The sequence below is a fragment of the Phyllobates terribilis genome, unplaced genomic scaffold, assembly GCF_046119375.1.
Source record: "Phyllobates terribilis strain yellow unplaced genomic scaffold, ASM4611937v1 Scaffold_5__5_contigs__length_657084704, whole genome shotgun sequence".
Classification (NCBI taxonomy): domain Eukaryota; kingdom Metazoa; phylum Chordata; class Amphibia; order Anura; family Dendrobatidae; genus Phyllobates; species Phyllobates terribilis.
Genome location: NW_027362765.1, coordinates 319,988,631 through 320,006,490, shown reverse-complemented (window position 1 = coordinate 320,006,490; position 17,860 = coordinate 319,988,631). Strand labels below are relative to the sequence as shown.

At 41.8% G+C, this 17,860-nt stretch overlaps 1 protein-coding gene across 2 annotated transcripts in view; it reads left to right on the top strand.

The window, feature by feature from the left end:
• The window catches only part of LOC141273117 (uncharacterized), a 39,314-nt gene extending 23,485 nt beyond the window's left edge, over positions 1–15,829 (top strand). The window contains exons 5-10 of one of the 2 annotated variants that reach the window (XM_073684525.1): positions 1,826–1,983; positions 8,705–8,875; positions 8,953–9,073; positions 9,175–9,272; positions 9,439–9,550; positions 13,682–15,829. In XM_073684525.1, the coding sequence (XP_073540626.1) occupies positions 1,826–1,983; positions 8,705–8,875; positions 8,953–9,073; positions 9,175–9,272; positions 9,439–9,550; positions 13,682–15,621 (2,600 nt within the window). In that variant the 3' untranslated portion in view covers positions 15,622–15,829. The remainder of the gene's footprint in view (positions 1–1,825; positions 1,984–8,704; positions 8,876–8,952; positions 9,074–9,174; positions 9,273–9,438; positions 9,551–13,681) is intronic. The other variant, XM_073684524.1, reaches the window with a different exon arrangement.
• Positions 15,830–17,860: the final 2,031 nt, after the last annotated feature.

Here is a 17,860-nt window from a genome sequence, read left to right as displayed (position 1 = left end):
CTTTTGAACAAGGCTCTAGTGAAACTGTCCAATGGTGGGGGTCAGGGGATTGTGTTTTTACAGGACTAATAGCAGGTCAGGAGTTGACAGAGAGGGAGATGAACCGCTAACTACTCTATAGAAATGAGTAGGCTGGAGAAAGATGGCAGGTATCTCAGGAGTTAACCCCTTCCCTCAGCCTGGAATGTAGGTACTGCACATACTTGGCCAGGCTCTGGTGGTTTATCTCCTAGGCAACAAGGTGTACACTGTGTAAGGTAGAAGCTCTCCTAGCAGGAAATGAAGTAAGAAGTCTGGAGGAGTACAGGACTTGTAGACTGTGCTGCTCGATGAAAACGTGGTTTGATACCAGTAGGTAATAGATGAAGGTTTATTTTTCTGTACAAAACAATGCAATTCTAAGTTGAACGAACCCCTTCGTCAGGAAAGTAAAAGGGGTCAGTTTGACCCCAAAACAATTTTGTACAGACAAACCTTCATCTATTATCCTTTCATCGAACAACTCTGAATATATATCCTTTACTCCTCCAGACTTACTTCTTTTCACGAGTCGTATTTGTTGCCCACTCAAATCGGCAGTAGCTTACATTTGAACACAAGCCTAAATAGGTGTTGTGTCCAGCACTCAACACGATAAGGTGAGCGTGCCTATTATGACAAGGATAATTTTACCCCCTCGTGCAGATGTTACTGCCTATCTCTTTCTGCCTCTCATTTTTCAGTTACCTCCTAGCAATCTCTTATAACGGCATTTACAGCGCGCCAGCATGGGGTCCCTGTTATTCTATGTGCCCATCGGCCCATGATGCGATTGTGAGGCACCAATGGTTGGCTATGACAGCCAGGGGTCTGCTAAAGGTTCCTGTGCATGTCATGATGTGTGAAAACTGTGATTTTTTTTACTATACACAGCAGTACTGTAGTTGCTGTGTATAGTACAAGCGATCAGATGATCGCAGATTCAAGTCCACTAAGAGGACGAACGAATACAGTGGAAAGTGAAAAAAAAATGTTTTTAAAAACAAAGTTAAAATCACCACTCTTTTCCCCCATGAAAAATAAAGAAATAAAAAAAATACCCATATTTGGTATCGCTACATCTATAAAATTCTGATATATAAAATTGATTAACCCGACCGCTAAACTGCGTAATCTGATAAAAAATCTAAACTCTAGAATTAATTTTTTTCAGACTCCGCAACACTGCAAAAAAATGCCATAATAGGTGATAAAAACATCATATCTACCTCAAAATGGTATCAATAAAAACATCGGCCCATGGCGCAAAAAAAAAAAACCCTCACACAGCTATTTCGACCAAAAAATGTAAAATGGCGACACATACAAAATTTTTCTTCACCACTGAAATATAAAAAAAACTATACATCTTTGGTATCTGCGTACTTGTACTGACCTGGAGAATCATATTGCCAGGTCATTTTTACCGTATAATGAACATGGTAAATAAAAAAAACATTGTAGAATGGATTTTTTTTGTAATTTCACCACAGTTGGAATTTTTTTTCCTGCTTTCTAGTACGTCACATGTACTTTTGAATGAAACCATTCATTTTATCAACTCATTCCGCAAAAAAACAAGCCCTAACACAACTATTTCGGCAAAAAATAAAAAAGTTATGGCTCTGAGAAGAAGGGGAAAAATGAAAATGCTATTTCTGTATCTACGCCACAAATTCCGTCATATTTTGGTGAAATATTGTGCTGCGTGGAGCTCTTTCTTTCGTTTCAAATCCTTAGCTGAACCCGACCGGCCACACTGTGGTTCTTTTCTTATTTGTAATCTTTTGTTTCTCCTTTCCCACAGGCAGTTCAGACTCTTCCCGGGAGAATTTTCATAAAACAATCTTTACCAAGACAGAGGCTTTCTTGATTAACCCTCTGAAAATGGAAGTGTGCAAAGAACCAATGACAGAAAGGGTACTAAACCTTTCCTTGAACATCATCTACCTGCTTACCAGAGAGGTGAGGGATTGCGTGACTTGTCACGAGACCTTGTGGCTGCTTTTCCATATTTACTGTAATTGTTAGTGCAGTTCAGCAGATCCAGGAGTGAATTTGAATGAAAAGCCTGGTAGACAGAAAGAGCTATACTTTTATAAAATTCATGTATTTGGTAAAAAAAAAAAAGCTTAAACAAGTGTACTGATGAAAGATTCCCACCTGAAATGGAATAATGGCCATAAATTCACAAATCGGAGAAATGTCAACATCTTTGTAAGTAGAAATATTAAACAAATGTTGACCATCGCTTCCAACTTTCACTTCCTTAGTCTACAGAAAATGTTATTTATTCGGTCTCCCATGACAGCACCACGTGAGAGAGAGGATCCGCCCATCAAGGACAGGAAACCTACAGGTTAAAAAGGGGCGGCCCTCTCTTCCCGCCTCAGTTTAGGTTTCCTGTCCATGATGGGGGACCTTGCAGGCTTACCTGCAGAAGATGGACTCCTGTCCCAGAGAGGGCCACAGCAGGTGGTTGGAGCCGGTCCGTCCCGGTCCTCTGAAGACACCACGGCAGGGCTCATGGGGGCGCCTCCGTGAGCGTTGCAGCGGGCGCGACATCGCCTCATGGGAGGTAGATGTCCGCCAGGTGTGGGGCCGCTAGCGGGCTTCCTCCCCCCCGCTACAGCTTGCAGGAGATCCAGGTCGCGCCGGCGGCGCACGTAATGGGCGCGACCTTCTGACGCGACTTCCGGTGCGCCGGGCAGGAAGCCCTGTGACGTCACCGGAAGGGGTGGGGCTCGTTTGAATTTTTTGGCGCGAGCAGCTGAACGCCGGCGGAAGCATTGCAAGGTTCAGAGTCTGGGCATATTCCTCAAGAAACCCAGCTGGGTTCAGACTCTGAGCTATCGGTCACTTCCTCCTCCGCCTTCTCTTCCTCTGATAGTGAGCCAGATAGACAGTGCTTCCCCCTGAAGGAGGTCGATGCCCTAGTAAAAGCCGTCCGATCTACAATGGGGATAGTGGACTCGAGGGTAGAGAAGTCAGCTGAGGATGTTATGTTTGGTGGTCTGGGGCTAAAGAAGAGAAGGGTCTTTCCAGTAAATTCAAAGGTGAAAGACCTCATTGATAAGGAGTGGAGGAAGCCTGACAAGAAGGGTAGTGTTCCTCCATCCTTTAAAAGGAAATATCCATTTGTGGATGCTATGTGTTCCTCCGGGTTAAAAGCACCCAAGCTGGATGTTGCTGTTACCAAAGCAGCGAAAAGAACTTCCCTCCCGTTCGATGATATGGGTGCATTGAGAGATCCCCTAGACAGACGGGCTGATACTTTCCTGAAAGGGGCATGGGAGACAGCTGTGGGAGCACTGAGACCAACAGTAGCAGCTACCTGTACGTCCAGAGCCCTGATGGTGTGGCTTGAACAGCTAGACAGTCAGTTGAAGGATGGGACTTCTAGGAAAGACATTATTTCTTTCCTTCCACTGGTTCAGGGGGCGGCAGCTTTTCTTGCTGATGCATCTGTGGACTCGGTGAGGTTGGCAGCAAAGTCAGCAGCACTGTCAAATGCGGCTCGGTGAGCCTTGTGGATTAAAAGCTGGCCAGGGGATTTACAGACTAAGTCCAGACTGTGTACAATCCCGTGTGAAGGGGAATACCTCTTTGGTCAGACCATGGACGACTTATTGGAGAAAGCGGGGGACCCTAAGAAGGGGTTTCCATCAGTACCTCTACCCTCCTTTAAGAGATCGTTCCGGAAGAGGAAATTTTTCCGGAAGAGATATTTCAGGGAGCTAGACAAGTCTGACGAAAGAGGTCGAAAAGGTAGAGGTCTACTCTTTGGTCCGTCTCCAAAAATTGAGCAGAAGCCAGGGGGGATACACAATCAGCCCAGGTGGGAGGGAGATTGTCATTTTTTTTTTGTCCCAGCTTGGGAACAGATTTCTCATAGTAATTGGATTTTGAGCCTGATTAAGTATGGTCTTAAATTTCAATTTAAAGCATTGCCTCACAAAAGATTCATGGTTGTTCCCTCCAGTTCTTCCCCAGAACGCCAGGCTGCCCTCGTTTCGGAAGTACAAACCCTAATAAGAAAGCACGTCCTGATTGAGGTTCCGGAAGCTGAAAAGGGTCTTGGTTTCTACTCTCCGCTCTTCTTGATTCCGAAACCAGATGGAAGTTTCAGGACAATTATAAATCTGAAATCCCTGAATAATTTCCTTAAAATGGAGTCTTTAAAATCCGTAATAAAGTTACTTTTTCCCCACTGCTATATGGTAGTGCTCGATCTCAAAGATGCGTATTACCATATCCCAATTCATAGTGATTACCAGAAATACTTGAGGCTGGCCATTGAAATAGACGGGGTGGTTAAACACTTCCAATACACTGCACTCCCCTTCGGTTTAGCTATAGCCCCACGGGTTTTTACTAAAGTAATGGCGGAAGTTATGGCCCATATAAGAGAAAGGGACATTCTAATTATCCCTTACCTGGATGATCTCCTGATAGTGGGGAATTCGTTGGTTCAGTGCGAGACCCACCTGCAGGAGACCATGTCGGTCTTAAAGAGTTTGGGGTGGTTTCTAAATTTAGAAAAGTCTAGACTATCTCCACTCAAGGTACAACAATATCTGGGGGTCATATTAGATTCCAGGAAACAGCTATGTTGTTTTCCAGAAGAGAAAATTGATAGAATCCGGGAGTTGGTAGAACAATGTATACCTAAACCTTCTATGTCACTCCGTAAGGCCATGTCACTATTGGGAACCTTCACCTCCACTTTTCCTGCGGTTCGTTGGTCACAATTGCATTCAAGAGCCTTTCAGTGGGATGTGTTGTACAATAACGCAGCTTTAGAGGGGCATCTAGACCGTAGGTTTACGCTAGGTCCTCGTGCCATATGGTCCTTTCGTTGGTGGTTACGACAAGACAATCTTGCTAAAGGGGTTCCCTGGGAATGTAGTCCAACTGCAGTCTTGTCCACTGATGCAAGTGCTACAGGTTGGGGAGCTCACTTTGAAGGGAAATTAGTGCAGGGAACCTGGTCAAGCAGTGAGCAACAGTTGTCATCTAATGTTAAGGAGCTTCTGGTGGTGCAGCATGCGTTCAACGAGTTACTTATATATTTACAGGACCAGCATGTCCGTGTACTCTCAGACAATCAAGTCACGGTAGCTTACATAAACCACCAAGGGGGAACCCGCTCAAGAAACTTGATGAGGCTAGCGAACGCACTTCTGCTGAAAGCCGAAGATCACTGTCTCTCTCTTTCGGCTACTCATCTAAAAGGCAAGGAAAACATCACAGCGGATTTCCTCAGCCGTACTTCTGTAAAAGAGGGAGAGTGGTCCCTAAATACACAAATATTCTCCAGAATCGTAGAATTGTGGGGCCTTCCGACTGTGGACTTATTCGCAACAAGAGCCAATCGGAAAGTGGAAAATTTTTGTTCCTTAGACCCCAGAGAAGGACCCCTGGCAGTGGACGCCTTCATGGTTCCCTGGAGATTTCCTCTGGCATATGCCTTCCCTCCCATGATCTTGCTCCCAGCAGTGATAAGAAAGATCAGGGCAGACCGGGCCAGAGTGATACTCATATGTCCCTTTTGGCCCAAAAGACCGTGGTTCCCTTGTCTCCGGAAGATGTCCATATCAGATCTCTGGGTTCTTCCGGAGATTCCGGACCTCCTCACTCAAGGGCCACTTTCCCATCCTCCAACCCCGAGTCTACATTTGACGGCGTGGAATTTGAGAGGGTGTTATTGACCAACAAAGGATTCCCCGCAAATGTAGTGAATACTCTCCTGGCTAGCAGAAAACCTGTTACCACCCTTATTTATGCCAGGACCTGGAGGAAGTTTCTAACCTTTGCAGAAGTTAAGGTGGAGGAGGGGCCCCCTATTGGGAAAATTCTGGAATTTCTGCAGCGAGGCTTAGAATTAGGTCTCACTACCAGTACCTTGAAAGTACAGGTGTTGGCGTTGGGAGCTTTATTTTCTTCCAATATTGCAGATAACTATTGGATAGCCCTTTTTTTAAAAGCTTCCTTTAGGTGTAGACCCATTACCAAGGTAAAGATGTCTCCCTGGGATTTGAATTTTGTCTTAGATGCCTTGACCAGTCCTCCTTTTGAGCCACTAGATTTAGTCTCCCCCAAAATTATTTTCCTAAAGACGGTCCTGTTAGTAGCCTAACTTCAGCCAGGAGAGTCAGTGACCTACAGGCCCTTTCAATATGCCCTCCATTTACGCAAATTCTGGACGATAGGATTATATTAAAACCTGATCCAGCCTTTCTTCCTAAAGTGGCCACTCGATTCCATAGAACCCAGGAAATAGTTCTCCCAACTTTTTGCTTTCCGACGAAAAATCTAAAAGAGGAGAGACTTCACACTTTAGACGTTAGGAGGTGCGTACTAAGGTCCTTAGAAGTATCATGTGGCTTTAGAAAGGATAAGTCCCTATTTATTTGCTATCAGGGGGCTAGGAAGGGTTGTAAGGCCTCAAAGGCTACAATCGCTAGATGGATCAAGAAGGCCATTTCCCTCGCATACTCCTCAGGGGATAAAGAGATACCGGAGGGATTGAGGGCGCATTCTACCAGAGCGGTATCAACCTCCTGGGCGGAGAAGACAGGGCTTTCCATTGAGGAAATTTGTAAGGCTGCCACTTGGTCTTCTCCCTCTACTTTCTATAGGCACTATAGATTGGATCTGGGTGGTTCTGCAGATCTCCCTTTCGGGAGAAGGGTACTTCAAGCTGTGGTCCCTCCCTAATTTCCTTTGTCTCTGTAATTCTCTCACGTAGTGCTGTCATGGGAGACCGAATAAAGCCTTAGTTACTTACCGGTAACGGGATTTTTCGGAGCCCATGACAGCACCTTTATATTCCCTCCCTTCACTGGTGTTGTGCACTCCCGTAGAGTTGATATCTTTTTGTGCACCCTTGTGGGAAATTGATGAAAAGTAATGTACTTAATGTGATTATGTTTTGTTATAACTAACCTTGGCGGTACTCTCATGCTCTGTTAACTAAACTGAGGTGGGAAGAGAGGGCCGCCCCTTTTTAACCTGTAGGTTTCCTGTCCTTGATGGGCGGATCCTCTCTCTCACGTGGTGCTGTCATGGGCTCCGAAAAATCCTGTTACCGGTAAGTAACTAAGGCTATTTGAGTTAAAAATCCTTTTTTGGAAAAACATTTTGTGAAGTGGAATAGAAAGAAAAGTGACTCTGCCGTTGTATTCCGGGTATCGTTTTTACAGCGCTAACTTTACTGTGCAGGTGAGTGCGATTACACGGTTACTAAATCTGTATAGTATTTATGTTTTAGTACTTTTACAAAAGAAATGTAAAACGAATTGTTGCAGTCACCATATTTTGAGGGCCATACCTTTTTTTTAGATAGATAGATCGATAGATTTTTTTTATAAGGCAAGGTGGCCAAAAGGAAGCATTCCAGCATGTGCCTTGCGGGATAAATAATGTGATATTGTATTAATATATGCAATATAAGGTCTTATCTGGTGTCAGATGGTGGGGTTTTGTTTCCACAACACTGGTCAAGCTCCGATACGAACAATTGCTGCAGATCCACGTAGGGATGTCCAATAAGTGGAGATAAAATCTGTGCTGCGCTGTTGGAGACACCAATGAATTCCTTGGTGTATGTGATGAAAGTATCCAGGAGGCAAAAATATTGATCTGCGGTTTTTAATGGTCAACATGTTTTAAAGTACACAGACTTCATCAGGACAAACCACATTCATGTGATGAAGATGTCTGTGTACTTCGAAACGTGTTGATCATTAAAAACCACAGTTCAATATTTTTGCCTCCTGGATACTTTCATCAAAAACTCGTAGGAATCCACGTGAATGTGGATCACATACGCTGAGGAATCTATTGGTGTCTCTGACAGCACAACAAAGATCCATATCTCCACTTATCTACATATTTGTGGTGATGCCACATGTGTTTATTTGCGTTTAGATTTTTTATGTAACAAAGTAAAAAATGGGAGTGTCTGAAACTTTTTTACATTTTTTTTTTTACAGTTTTTTGTGGGCTTTTTTGTTTGTGTGTTTTGTTTTTGTTTTTTATAAAGAGATTCTCCAAGAACGGGGAGAAATACATAACTAAAGGAATTGTCATTATAAATAAATTATTAAATACCTTCAAATATTAAATCACTTTAGTCTAGAGAGGTAATCACTATAGAATGAAAATGGCCGCGATCTTGATACACTGACAGACACCTGTCCTAGAGTGTTAGTAGGACAGGTTCATGTGTGCATGTACACTAGGAAGCTCCACTGCTGTGCCCAAAAGATAGCCTGACAGTATGTGGCATAGCTTACCCTCAGGTCACAACAGCCGTAGAGTATTCGGAAGGACAGCATTGTAAGCAGCATGCACTTGACTCCGCACTTCTTTCAGAGAATCCCTTTAAGTGACACTGTAAAACTTAAAAAAGCGATTGTTTGATTGCTGATACATTACATTGCAAATACTTCTGTATTGCACTTTATTGGTCTATTAGGGGTAACCCCACTCCTAACTGCTTGGATGCTGTAGTTGTTATTGACTATGGCATTTAAGGTGTTGAAGGTAAGCAACTACAAGCGGGTGTCAGCTGTAGAACCTAGCTTTCACTTGCCGCATATGGAGAACCACTCAATTTGCTCAATTTCCTAGATTTTGGGGGCTATTTGTGATGATGCAACTACTATGTTTTCATTCACAGGATTTTAAAGTAGTTAAGAAGACACCCAGTGAATGTTTAAGCCTTGTGTCCGGATCATGGAGCCAGACCTCATGCCCAATCACAGAACCAACATCTTGTGCAACAATACACAGAAGAAATCGGCAGATCCTAGAACTTACCTACAAAATAACTGAGCTTCTGACTGGAGAGGTGAGCTTTACTCGGAGTCCTGGGACGGTATACAGCAACATTGATTTCTGAATGATGACTTCATTGTTTTGTTTTAGGTTCCTTTAAGGTGTCAAGATATTGCTGTCAGCTTCTCTATGGATGAATGGGAGTTTTTGGTAGGGCACAAGGATGCATACAAGTATGTTATGCTGAACCACCGTTCTTCTACATCATCTGGTAAGAGGAGACTTTAACTTATTGTAAAGGGTCATCCATATACTTCCATTATTTGATCAACCATGGAAATGATTTATTCAGTTACTTTTTATATTCTGCAGATGAATTCAGTAAAATTAATTTACCTGATATATATCCAGACGATCTGTATTTCCAGAGCTGTTCAGAAGAAAATTTGTTTGTCCCACAGGACCTTCAGGTAGATGGAGCACAGTTATTATTCTAAAATGTATATGATCTGTAGAGAGCTGCTTAAAAGTTCATAATTCCAACTACTCATTTCACTTTGGTACTTTAAAAAATGTGTTAAATATTCTATATAATTTGATGTTATTTTGTCCACATATTGGATTGGATTGGATCAGGATGAAGATATAATTGATCTTAAAGTTGAAATCATAGAGCGAGAAGAAGATATGTATATCAACAGTGATCAACAGTCCATGGATGAGGAATTTCCTACAGATATTAACACTTGTAAGTAATTCCTTCTAAATACAGAATAAACTAAAGCACAGGGGTAGGCAATTCATTTTCCCAAGGGACCACATGAGAGACTGGGACTGTTGTGCAGGGCCAAACCAATATGCAGAAATTAATTCTGCTCAATATTAATATATTAATTACAATTAATATAAAAGAATTATATCCCTTAATATTGAGCAGTATTAAATATGCTGAAACCTTCCCTATATACTGTATGAGTCCACACACAGCCCCCTATATACAGTATGATCCCACACACAGACCCCCAATATACAGTATACCGTATTTCTCGGACCATAAGACGCACTTTATTCCCCCGAAATTTTTTGGGAAAAGTGAGGGGTGTGTCTTATGGTCCGAATGTACCATATGTGGTGTTATGTGCAGTGACGTTACTAAGAGGCAGGGCCGGGGATGACTGCCTCTTAGTATCGTCACTGCAGCGCCCGATCTGGACAGGAGACCGCCCACCTCCTGATGTCTAGCGCAAACATAGTGAATTCATGGTGGCACACACTGGGTCCATCACCGCCCCAGCTGCCACAGCCCCCTCCGCAGCCACAGCCCCCTCTGCAGCCGCAGCCCCCTCTGCAGCCACAGCCCCCAGGGGAACTATAACTCCCAGCATGCCATAGAAGCTTTTTTCCCCCCTATTTTCCACCTCTAAAACCTGTGTACGTCTTATGGTCCGGTGCGTCTGAAAAATACGTGATACCACACAGCCCCCATGTATGCAGTATGAGCCCACACACAGTCCAACTTTATACAGTATGAGCCCCCACATATCTCCCCTATATACAGACACACATGCCACACGTGTGTGTGTGTATATGTACATACAAATTTATATTTCACACATGCCTCCCTTTCGTTCCCCAAGCACTCTGATCTTTGCTGTGTGCACTGAGGCTCCACACAGAAGACGCAATGTGGTAATGTCATTGTGTCTGCTGTCTCAGTCGCACATGCTGAATGTGGAAGGAGGAGCTGGCAGCTCCCTCCTCCACCATTATATTCACCGCTATTTGCATCCTGAGGCTGCAAATAGGGGTGAAATCAAAATTCCGAGCAGGGTAGGGCGGCCACATGCTGCAGCCAGTGGGCCAATGTTTTCAGCCCTTTGGCTGTCTCGGCCTGTGTGCTGGACTGGGACAGCCAGAGGGCCAGACTGGAACAGACACATCCGGCCCTCTGGCTATTCCAGTCCGGCCCTCCGGCCGCAATTTGACCAGGACTGGACTAAAGAGTAAAAATTAGTACATGAGGTTTAAATGAATTTGATGGGTATCTTAAGAATCTTTTTGTTTGTTAGACATTAGAAAGAGGGCTGTTTCTGTGGAGGTCTTCATGAATACGAATGCTTGTTGAGATGGGGCTTCTCCGTTTTGATTGTAGATATAAGAGGTTTTCTGGAACTTTAAGACTTTATATGACATCTACTTACCTTAAATTGGCAGCAGAGGCTTTCCTTTTTGTTAAACGGAGAACGTTCCATATGTACACAAAAGTTCTCTTTTAATTAAGCTTACATTTTTAGAGACTTTTTTTCTAGCAGTATAGGTTGTGTTGTTGTTTATGTGTCAAGTATTTGACTGTGTTAAACATATAAAATTTACTTTCATTTAGCATCAGTAAAACACGTTGGGGTGAAAGAAAGAAGTATACAACCAATTAGCTTGAAATATAATTTATTCATGGAAGAGGTGGTAGTTTCTAAGGCAAGCATATTGATTTATTCATGTTCCTTTCAGATAGGTGGTACAGTTGCAGAAGTGTCTGCTACAAATCTGCAGAATGTAAATATCAACTTTAGGCTATGGCCCGACGGGTGTAGAGTCTCTCATCCGAGAGAATTAGGTTGATTTTGACACTCGAGTTTGATCCGAGTGTCATCCTAGTGTGATACGATTCTCTTGAATGACAGAATCATAGCACACTGAGGAGAAGATGGAGAACACAATTTCTCCATCTACTCCATTCTGTGAGTCCTCAGAAATTGGACTGCACTCCGATGTTTTCCATGCACCCATAGACTTGAGTGAGTGAGTGTTATCCGATTTCAGCATGCTACAATTGTTTTCACTGACAGATTCATCCCAATTGAATAGCATTGTTCCGAGTGCTATCCGGTAAAAAAACAGATAACACTTGTCCAGAGTATAAGCTGGTGTGAGTGAGCCCTTAGAAGAAAACCCCTTCAAGCTTGTATAATTCCTCATTGAATTTCGGTTTTCTGCTGAGTTATAAGACTTTACAGATTTTTGTAAGTTTTACTAAATACATTTCTCCATAGTATATTTGTTATTATATTTTTTGTTCTTGAAATACTCTTTACCCTTTATATTATAAGTTAATAATAATGATCATTGCATTGCACAAACAAGGAATAGGATACAAAAAGATAGCAAGGAATGTTCATAAAGATATAGTTCACAAGTTCAAAGTTAAGGTGAATGTTTCATTAGGTTTTTGCTACCCTGTCTGAGAGCAGCATGATGTAGAGGCTGAGAGCCTGATTCCAGCAATGTGTTTTCACTTGCTGAGTTGCTTGGTGTAGTTTTGATAAAATCCCTGTCTTCCCTGCTGTCGATGTCACAGTGGTGAGAATGCTGAGCTGTGATAACCCTGCCCACACCCCATATTGGCTGCTTCCTGTGTGTGTACACTGAATTGTTAGCAATCTGTCAATCAGTGGGGGCGGGGTTACACATCAGCTGCACTGGCCTGCATGTTAATCCTTGTCAGGAAGTGATAATCTCCTGCTGATAAAACACTGATTTTATTGATACTACAGCACACCTCCTAATAAGTAACATATGCTTGGAACCAGGCTCTCTTGCCCCATGTTATGCTGTTTTCAGATTAAATAAAAAAACATCCTGACAGATTCCCCTTAAACGCACACTGGCTGCACCTCCTGTACTTGGCAGATAGAAGAAGCTGTCCCTGGCTGCCACCAGATTTCTGAGGAGGCAAGTTGTCCAAAAAGCTCAATAACTGCAAAAGACTAGGTGGGGCTGGCAGTGAGGTTTCAGTTTGCACACGAATGCCCATACTAAATGTTGAAGGCTCTTCATGCTCAAACTCCAAGAAGTACACCTCTCCTGACCCAAAGTCACCAGAAAAATTAGCTTTAAAATGGTACAAATCTATAAAAAAGCAACAGAAGTTTTGGGTTTATGTTCTGTAGATTGATTATACAAAACTGGAACTTCCCGGGATTATGGATGAGCAGATTGTCTAAAGGAGGAATAACAAAGCATACACTGAAAAGAACAACCTACCTACCAAGAAGCTTGGCATTGGCTTTGAGATACTTAGGGGCTGCTTTGCTTCCTCTGGCATTGGAAACCTGCAGCATGAGGAGGCAAGATGTATTCACTCAAGCATTAGGAAATCCTAGGAGATAACATCATACCATTTGTGAGAAATCTGAAACTTGGGCCTTGTTAGACCTTCCAAAATAAGAATGATCCAAAGAAATAAAGTCCATGAAGACTTGGTTTCTGAAGTACAGGAAGCTTTTGGAGTGGCCATCATGAATTGGAGGTCATTGCCCATTCCTCAGGAAGCTGGTGTCTGTTTTGCATCCATTTACTGCAGATCTTAACAGCTAAAGGGTGCTCTACTAATTACCACAGATACTTGTCATGAAGAGGTTCACTCACGAGACAGCAGTAGTCAGTAAAAGTGTCACTTTATGTCGAATTTATAGAAACCGCATGTAAAGTTGTATTGAGGTATTAACATGTGTTCTTGGTTTATTGCAGAAAGTTTGTGAATTTTGGTTATAAATCTAACTTGTAAAGTGAGTTAAATAATTCTCATTGCTTCTGTATATAATCTTCAAGAGAGTTGGCATTTCAGCCAGTTGATGCAGAAAACATGGACCTTTGCCCATAGATTACAGTAGCAACATTTTGGGTTGCAACTGAGCCTTGTCTTCTACATCAACTGAGTGCTGTCTTTCTTTGTGGTTATAGGTAAGGAGATATATTTTGTTTACATATATATCTACAGTGTGTATGTAGAGATATGTATATATCTCTAAGTAATATAGTGTATTACTATGTTATTTGCATAGTTAAAAAAAAGTTCTAAAATCCTTATTATTCTCAACAGTTGACCACAGCAAGTTGTTAGACGGACAGCTTGTTTCATCTCCAGATTGTGAAGTTGAAGATAACATTAAACCACATTTTCCAGAAGAATTATATATTGTCCCAAGTGTACACCCAGGGTTTTTCAATGCACAAGAGTTCTCTGAGTACTGTTTTCAAGAGGACACTTCATCTAATGTTACACAGTGTTCAACATCAGAACATAAAAATGGTCAACAGTTTTCATGTTCAGAGTGTGGAAAAGTTTTTACCCAGAAGTCCAATCTTTTTAGACACAAGAGAACACACACAGGAGAGAAGCCGTTTTCATGCAATAAGTGCAACAAATCTTTTACTCAGCAGTCACATCTTGTGGAACATCGGGTATTTCACACGGGGGAAAAGCCTTTTTCATGTTCCACTTGTGGAAAACGTTTTACCCACAGGGCTATTCTTTATAGACATCAGCGAATTCACACTGGTGATAAACCTTTTACATGTGGCGAATGTGGTAAATCTTTTTCTTATAAATCGTACCTGGTAGAACATCAGAGATTTCACATGAGGGAGAAACCATACTCCTGTTCAGAATGTGGGAAATCTTTTGTCAAAAAATCTGTTCTGGTTAAACATTCAAGACTTCACTCAGAGCTGAATCCGTTTACGTGTTCAGAATGTGGAAAATGTTTTACCAACAAATCAACGTTTGTTAAACATCAAAAAATTCACACAGGAGAGAAACCATATTTGTGTTTAGAATGTGGGAAATGTTTTGCCAAGAAGTCAGTTCTTGTTGACCACCAGAGAACTCACACAGGAGAAAGACCATATCCATGTTTGGAATGTGGGAAATGTTTTTCTAAGAAATCAGGTCTTGTGAAACATCATCGCACTCACACAGGGGAGAGGCCTTTTCCTTGTTCAGAATGTGGGAAATGTTTTTCACAGAAATCTGGTCTTGTTAAACATCAAAAAATTCATACATTGGAGAAATCAGTTTCATGTTTGGAATGTGAGAACGGTAATACTTGTGTCCACCCTGAAAGGCATCATGGAGTTCACAATGAGGATAGACCATTTTCATGTTCAGAATGTGGGAAAGGGTTTACCCAGAAAGCATATCTCGTTAAACATCAGAAAATTCATACAGGAGAGAAGCCATTTTCATGTTCAGAATGTGAGAAACGTTTTTTGCTAAAAGACCATCTAGAGCGACATCAGAGAACTCACACCGGGGAGAAGCCATTTTCATGTTCAGAATGTGGTAGGTGTTTTACACAGAAAAAATCTCTTGTTCAACATCACAAAATCCACACTGGTGAGAAACCGTTTTCATGTTTAGAATGTGGAAAAAGTTTTACACGTAAATGTCAACTGGAAATACACCAGAGAAGTCACACAGGGGAGAAACCTTTTTTATGTTCAGAATGTGGTAAATTTTTTATCCAAAAATCTGATCTTGTCAGACATCAGAAAGTTCACCCAGATGGGAAACCCTCAAAAATTGGGAATAGTGAACTACGTCTGAGAAAAGACCGAGATGAGCGGCCATTTTTATGTTCAGAATGTGGGAAATGCTTTGCTCGGAAATCAGTTCTTGTTAAGCATCAAAAATTTCACACAGGAGAAAAACCATATTCTTGTTCAGAATGTGGTAAATGTTTTACTATGAAATCAGGGCTTGTTGCACATCAGAAAATTCATACAGGAGTGAAACCGTTTTCATGTTCAGAATGTGGGAAATGTTTTACACGTAAATCTCAACTTGAGATGCATCAAAGAACTCATACAGGAGAGAGACCATTTTCCTGCTCAGAATGTGGAAAATGTTTTATCCAGAGATCAGATCTTATTAGACATCACAGAATTCACACATCTTCAAGTGTCTCTCAACTTCCCAACCTTTCTATTTTGAATAGTTTTTCCATTGATCCGCTACACTCCCAAATTATAGTTACATGACCAGCTCAGTGTATACATGCCACAAGTAAAAAAAGATATACAAAATTGAGCACTATTGTGTCTGATTTATCAAAATTGTATGATGGAAAAACTGGTCTTATTATCAATTACATCAAATCAGAGTTGTAGTTTTTAATTTTTTTTTTTTTCATCTACAGTACAGACCAAAAGTTTGGACACACCTCATTTAAAGATTTTTCTGTATTTTCATGACTATGAAAATTGTACATTCACACTGAAGGCATCAAAACTATGAATTAACACATGTGGAATTATATACTTAACAAAAAAGTGTGAAACAACTGAAAATATGTCTTATATTCTAGGTTCTTCAAAGTGGCCACCTTTTGCTTTGATGACTGCTTTGCACACTCTTTGCATTCTCTTGATGAGCTTCAAGAGGTAGTCACCGGAAATGGTTTTCACTTCACAGGTGTGCCCTGTCAGGTTTAATAAGTGGGATTTCTTGCCGTATAAATGGGGTTGGGACCATCAGTTGTGTTGTGCAGAAGTCTGGTGGATACACAGCTGATAGTCCTACTGAATAGACTGTTAGCTGCTTTTTTTCTTGCCATAATACAAGTTCTAAGTAAAGAAAAACGAGTGGCCATCATTACTTTAAGAAATGAAGGTCAGTCAGTCTGAAAAATTGGGAAAACTTTGAAAGTGTCCCCAAGTGTAGTTTCAAAAACCATCAAGCGCTACAAAGAAACTGGCTCACATGAGGACCGCCCCAGGAAAGGAAGACCAAGAGTCACCTCTGCTTCGGAGGATAAGTTTATCCGAGTCACCAGCCTCAGAAATCGCATGTTAACAGCAGCTCAGATTAGAGACCAGGTCAATGCCACACAGAGTTCTAGCAGCAGACACATCTCTACAACAACTGTTAAGAGGAGACTTTGTGCAGCAGGCCTTCATGGTAAAATAGCTGGTAGGAAACCACTGCTAAGGACATGCAACAAGCAGAAGAGACTTGTTTGGGCTAAAGAACAAGGAATGGACATTAGACCAGTGGAAATCTGTGCTTTGGTCTTATGAGTCCAAATTTGAGATCTTTGGTTCCAACCACCATGTCTTTGTGCGACGCAGAAAAGGTGAACGGATGGACTCTACATGCGTGGTTCCCACCGTGAAGCATGGAGGAGGAGGTGTGATGGTGTGGGGGTGCTTTTCTGGTGACACTGTTGGAGATTTATTCAAAATTGAAGGCATACTGAACCAGCATGGCTACCACAGCATCTTGCAGAGGCATGCTATTCCATCCGGTTTGCATTTAGTTGGACCATCATTTATTTTTCAACAGGACAATGACCCCAAACACACCTCCAGGCTGTGTAAGGGCTATTTGACCAAGAAGGAGAGTGATGGGGTGCTACTCCAGATGACCTGGCCTCCACAGTCACCAGGCCTGAACCCAATCGAGATGGTTTGGGGTGAGCTGGACCGCAGAGTGAAGGCAAAAGGGCCAACAAGTGCTGAGCATCTCTGGGAACTCCTTTAAGATTGTTGGAAGACCATTTCCGGTGACTACCTCGTGAAGCTCATCAAGAGAATGCGAAGAGTGTGCAAAGCAGTCATCAAAGCAAAAGGTGGCTACTTTGAAGAACCTAGAATATAAGACATATTTTCAGTTGTTTCACACTTTTTTGTTAAGTATATAATTCCACATGTGTTAATTCGTAGTTTTGATGCCTTCAGTGTGAATGTACAATTTTCATAGTCATGAAAATATAGAAAAATCTTTAAATGAGAAGGTGTTTCCAAACTTTTGGTCTGTATTGTACATCTGGAAAAATAAAAGCTAAGTGCGGATTGGTTGCGATGGGCAACAAGTTCATATTTTTGGTTAAAGTTTTATTAAATTCGGTCCATTGCCTTTTGATGTATCGTATTGAATCTTATAATTTTGATTTAAACAGGTTGGCCTCTGTCTATTTGTAATGCAGTTTTCACAAACTGAATAGCACTTCTGTCCATAAAATGACTACTGATGGAGGAGTATGTAACCAGACCTGTACATCAGCCTCCTTCAATTGTAAAACAGCTGTCATGGCAAAAGATGCTTTTCTGTTGGGGAAGGCTGATGGTCTGTTCACGTTTCTCTATCAGCAGTGAAAGTGGACATTCAGTGGTGAGTAGTGGAGACCGCCTGGGCTCATGAAATATCAAGGACTACATCATTGCTGCAGTTTTTCTAGTTTTCAGTGATACTCTCCTAGTTCAACTATCACATCTTTAA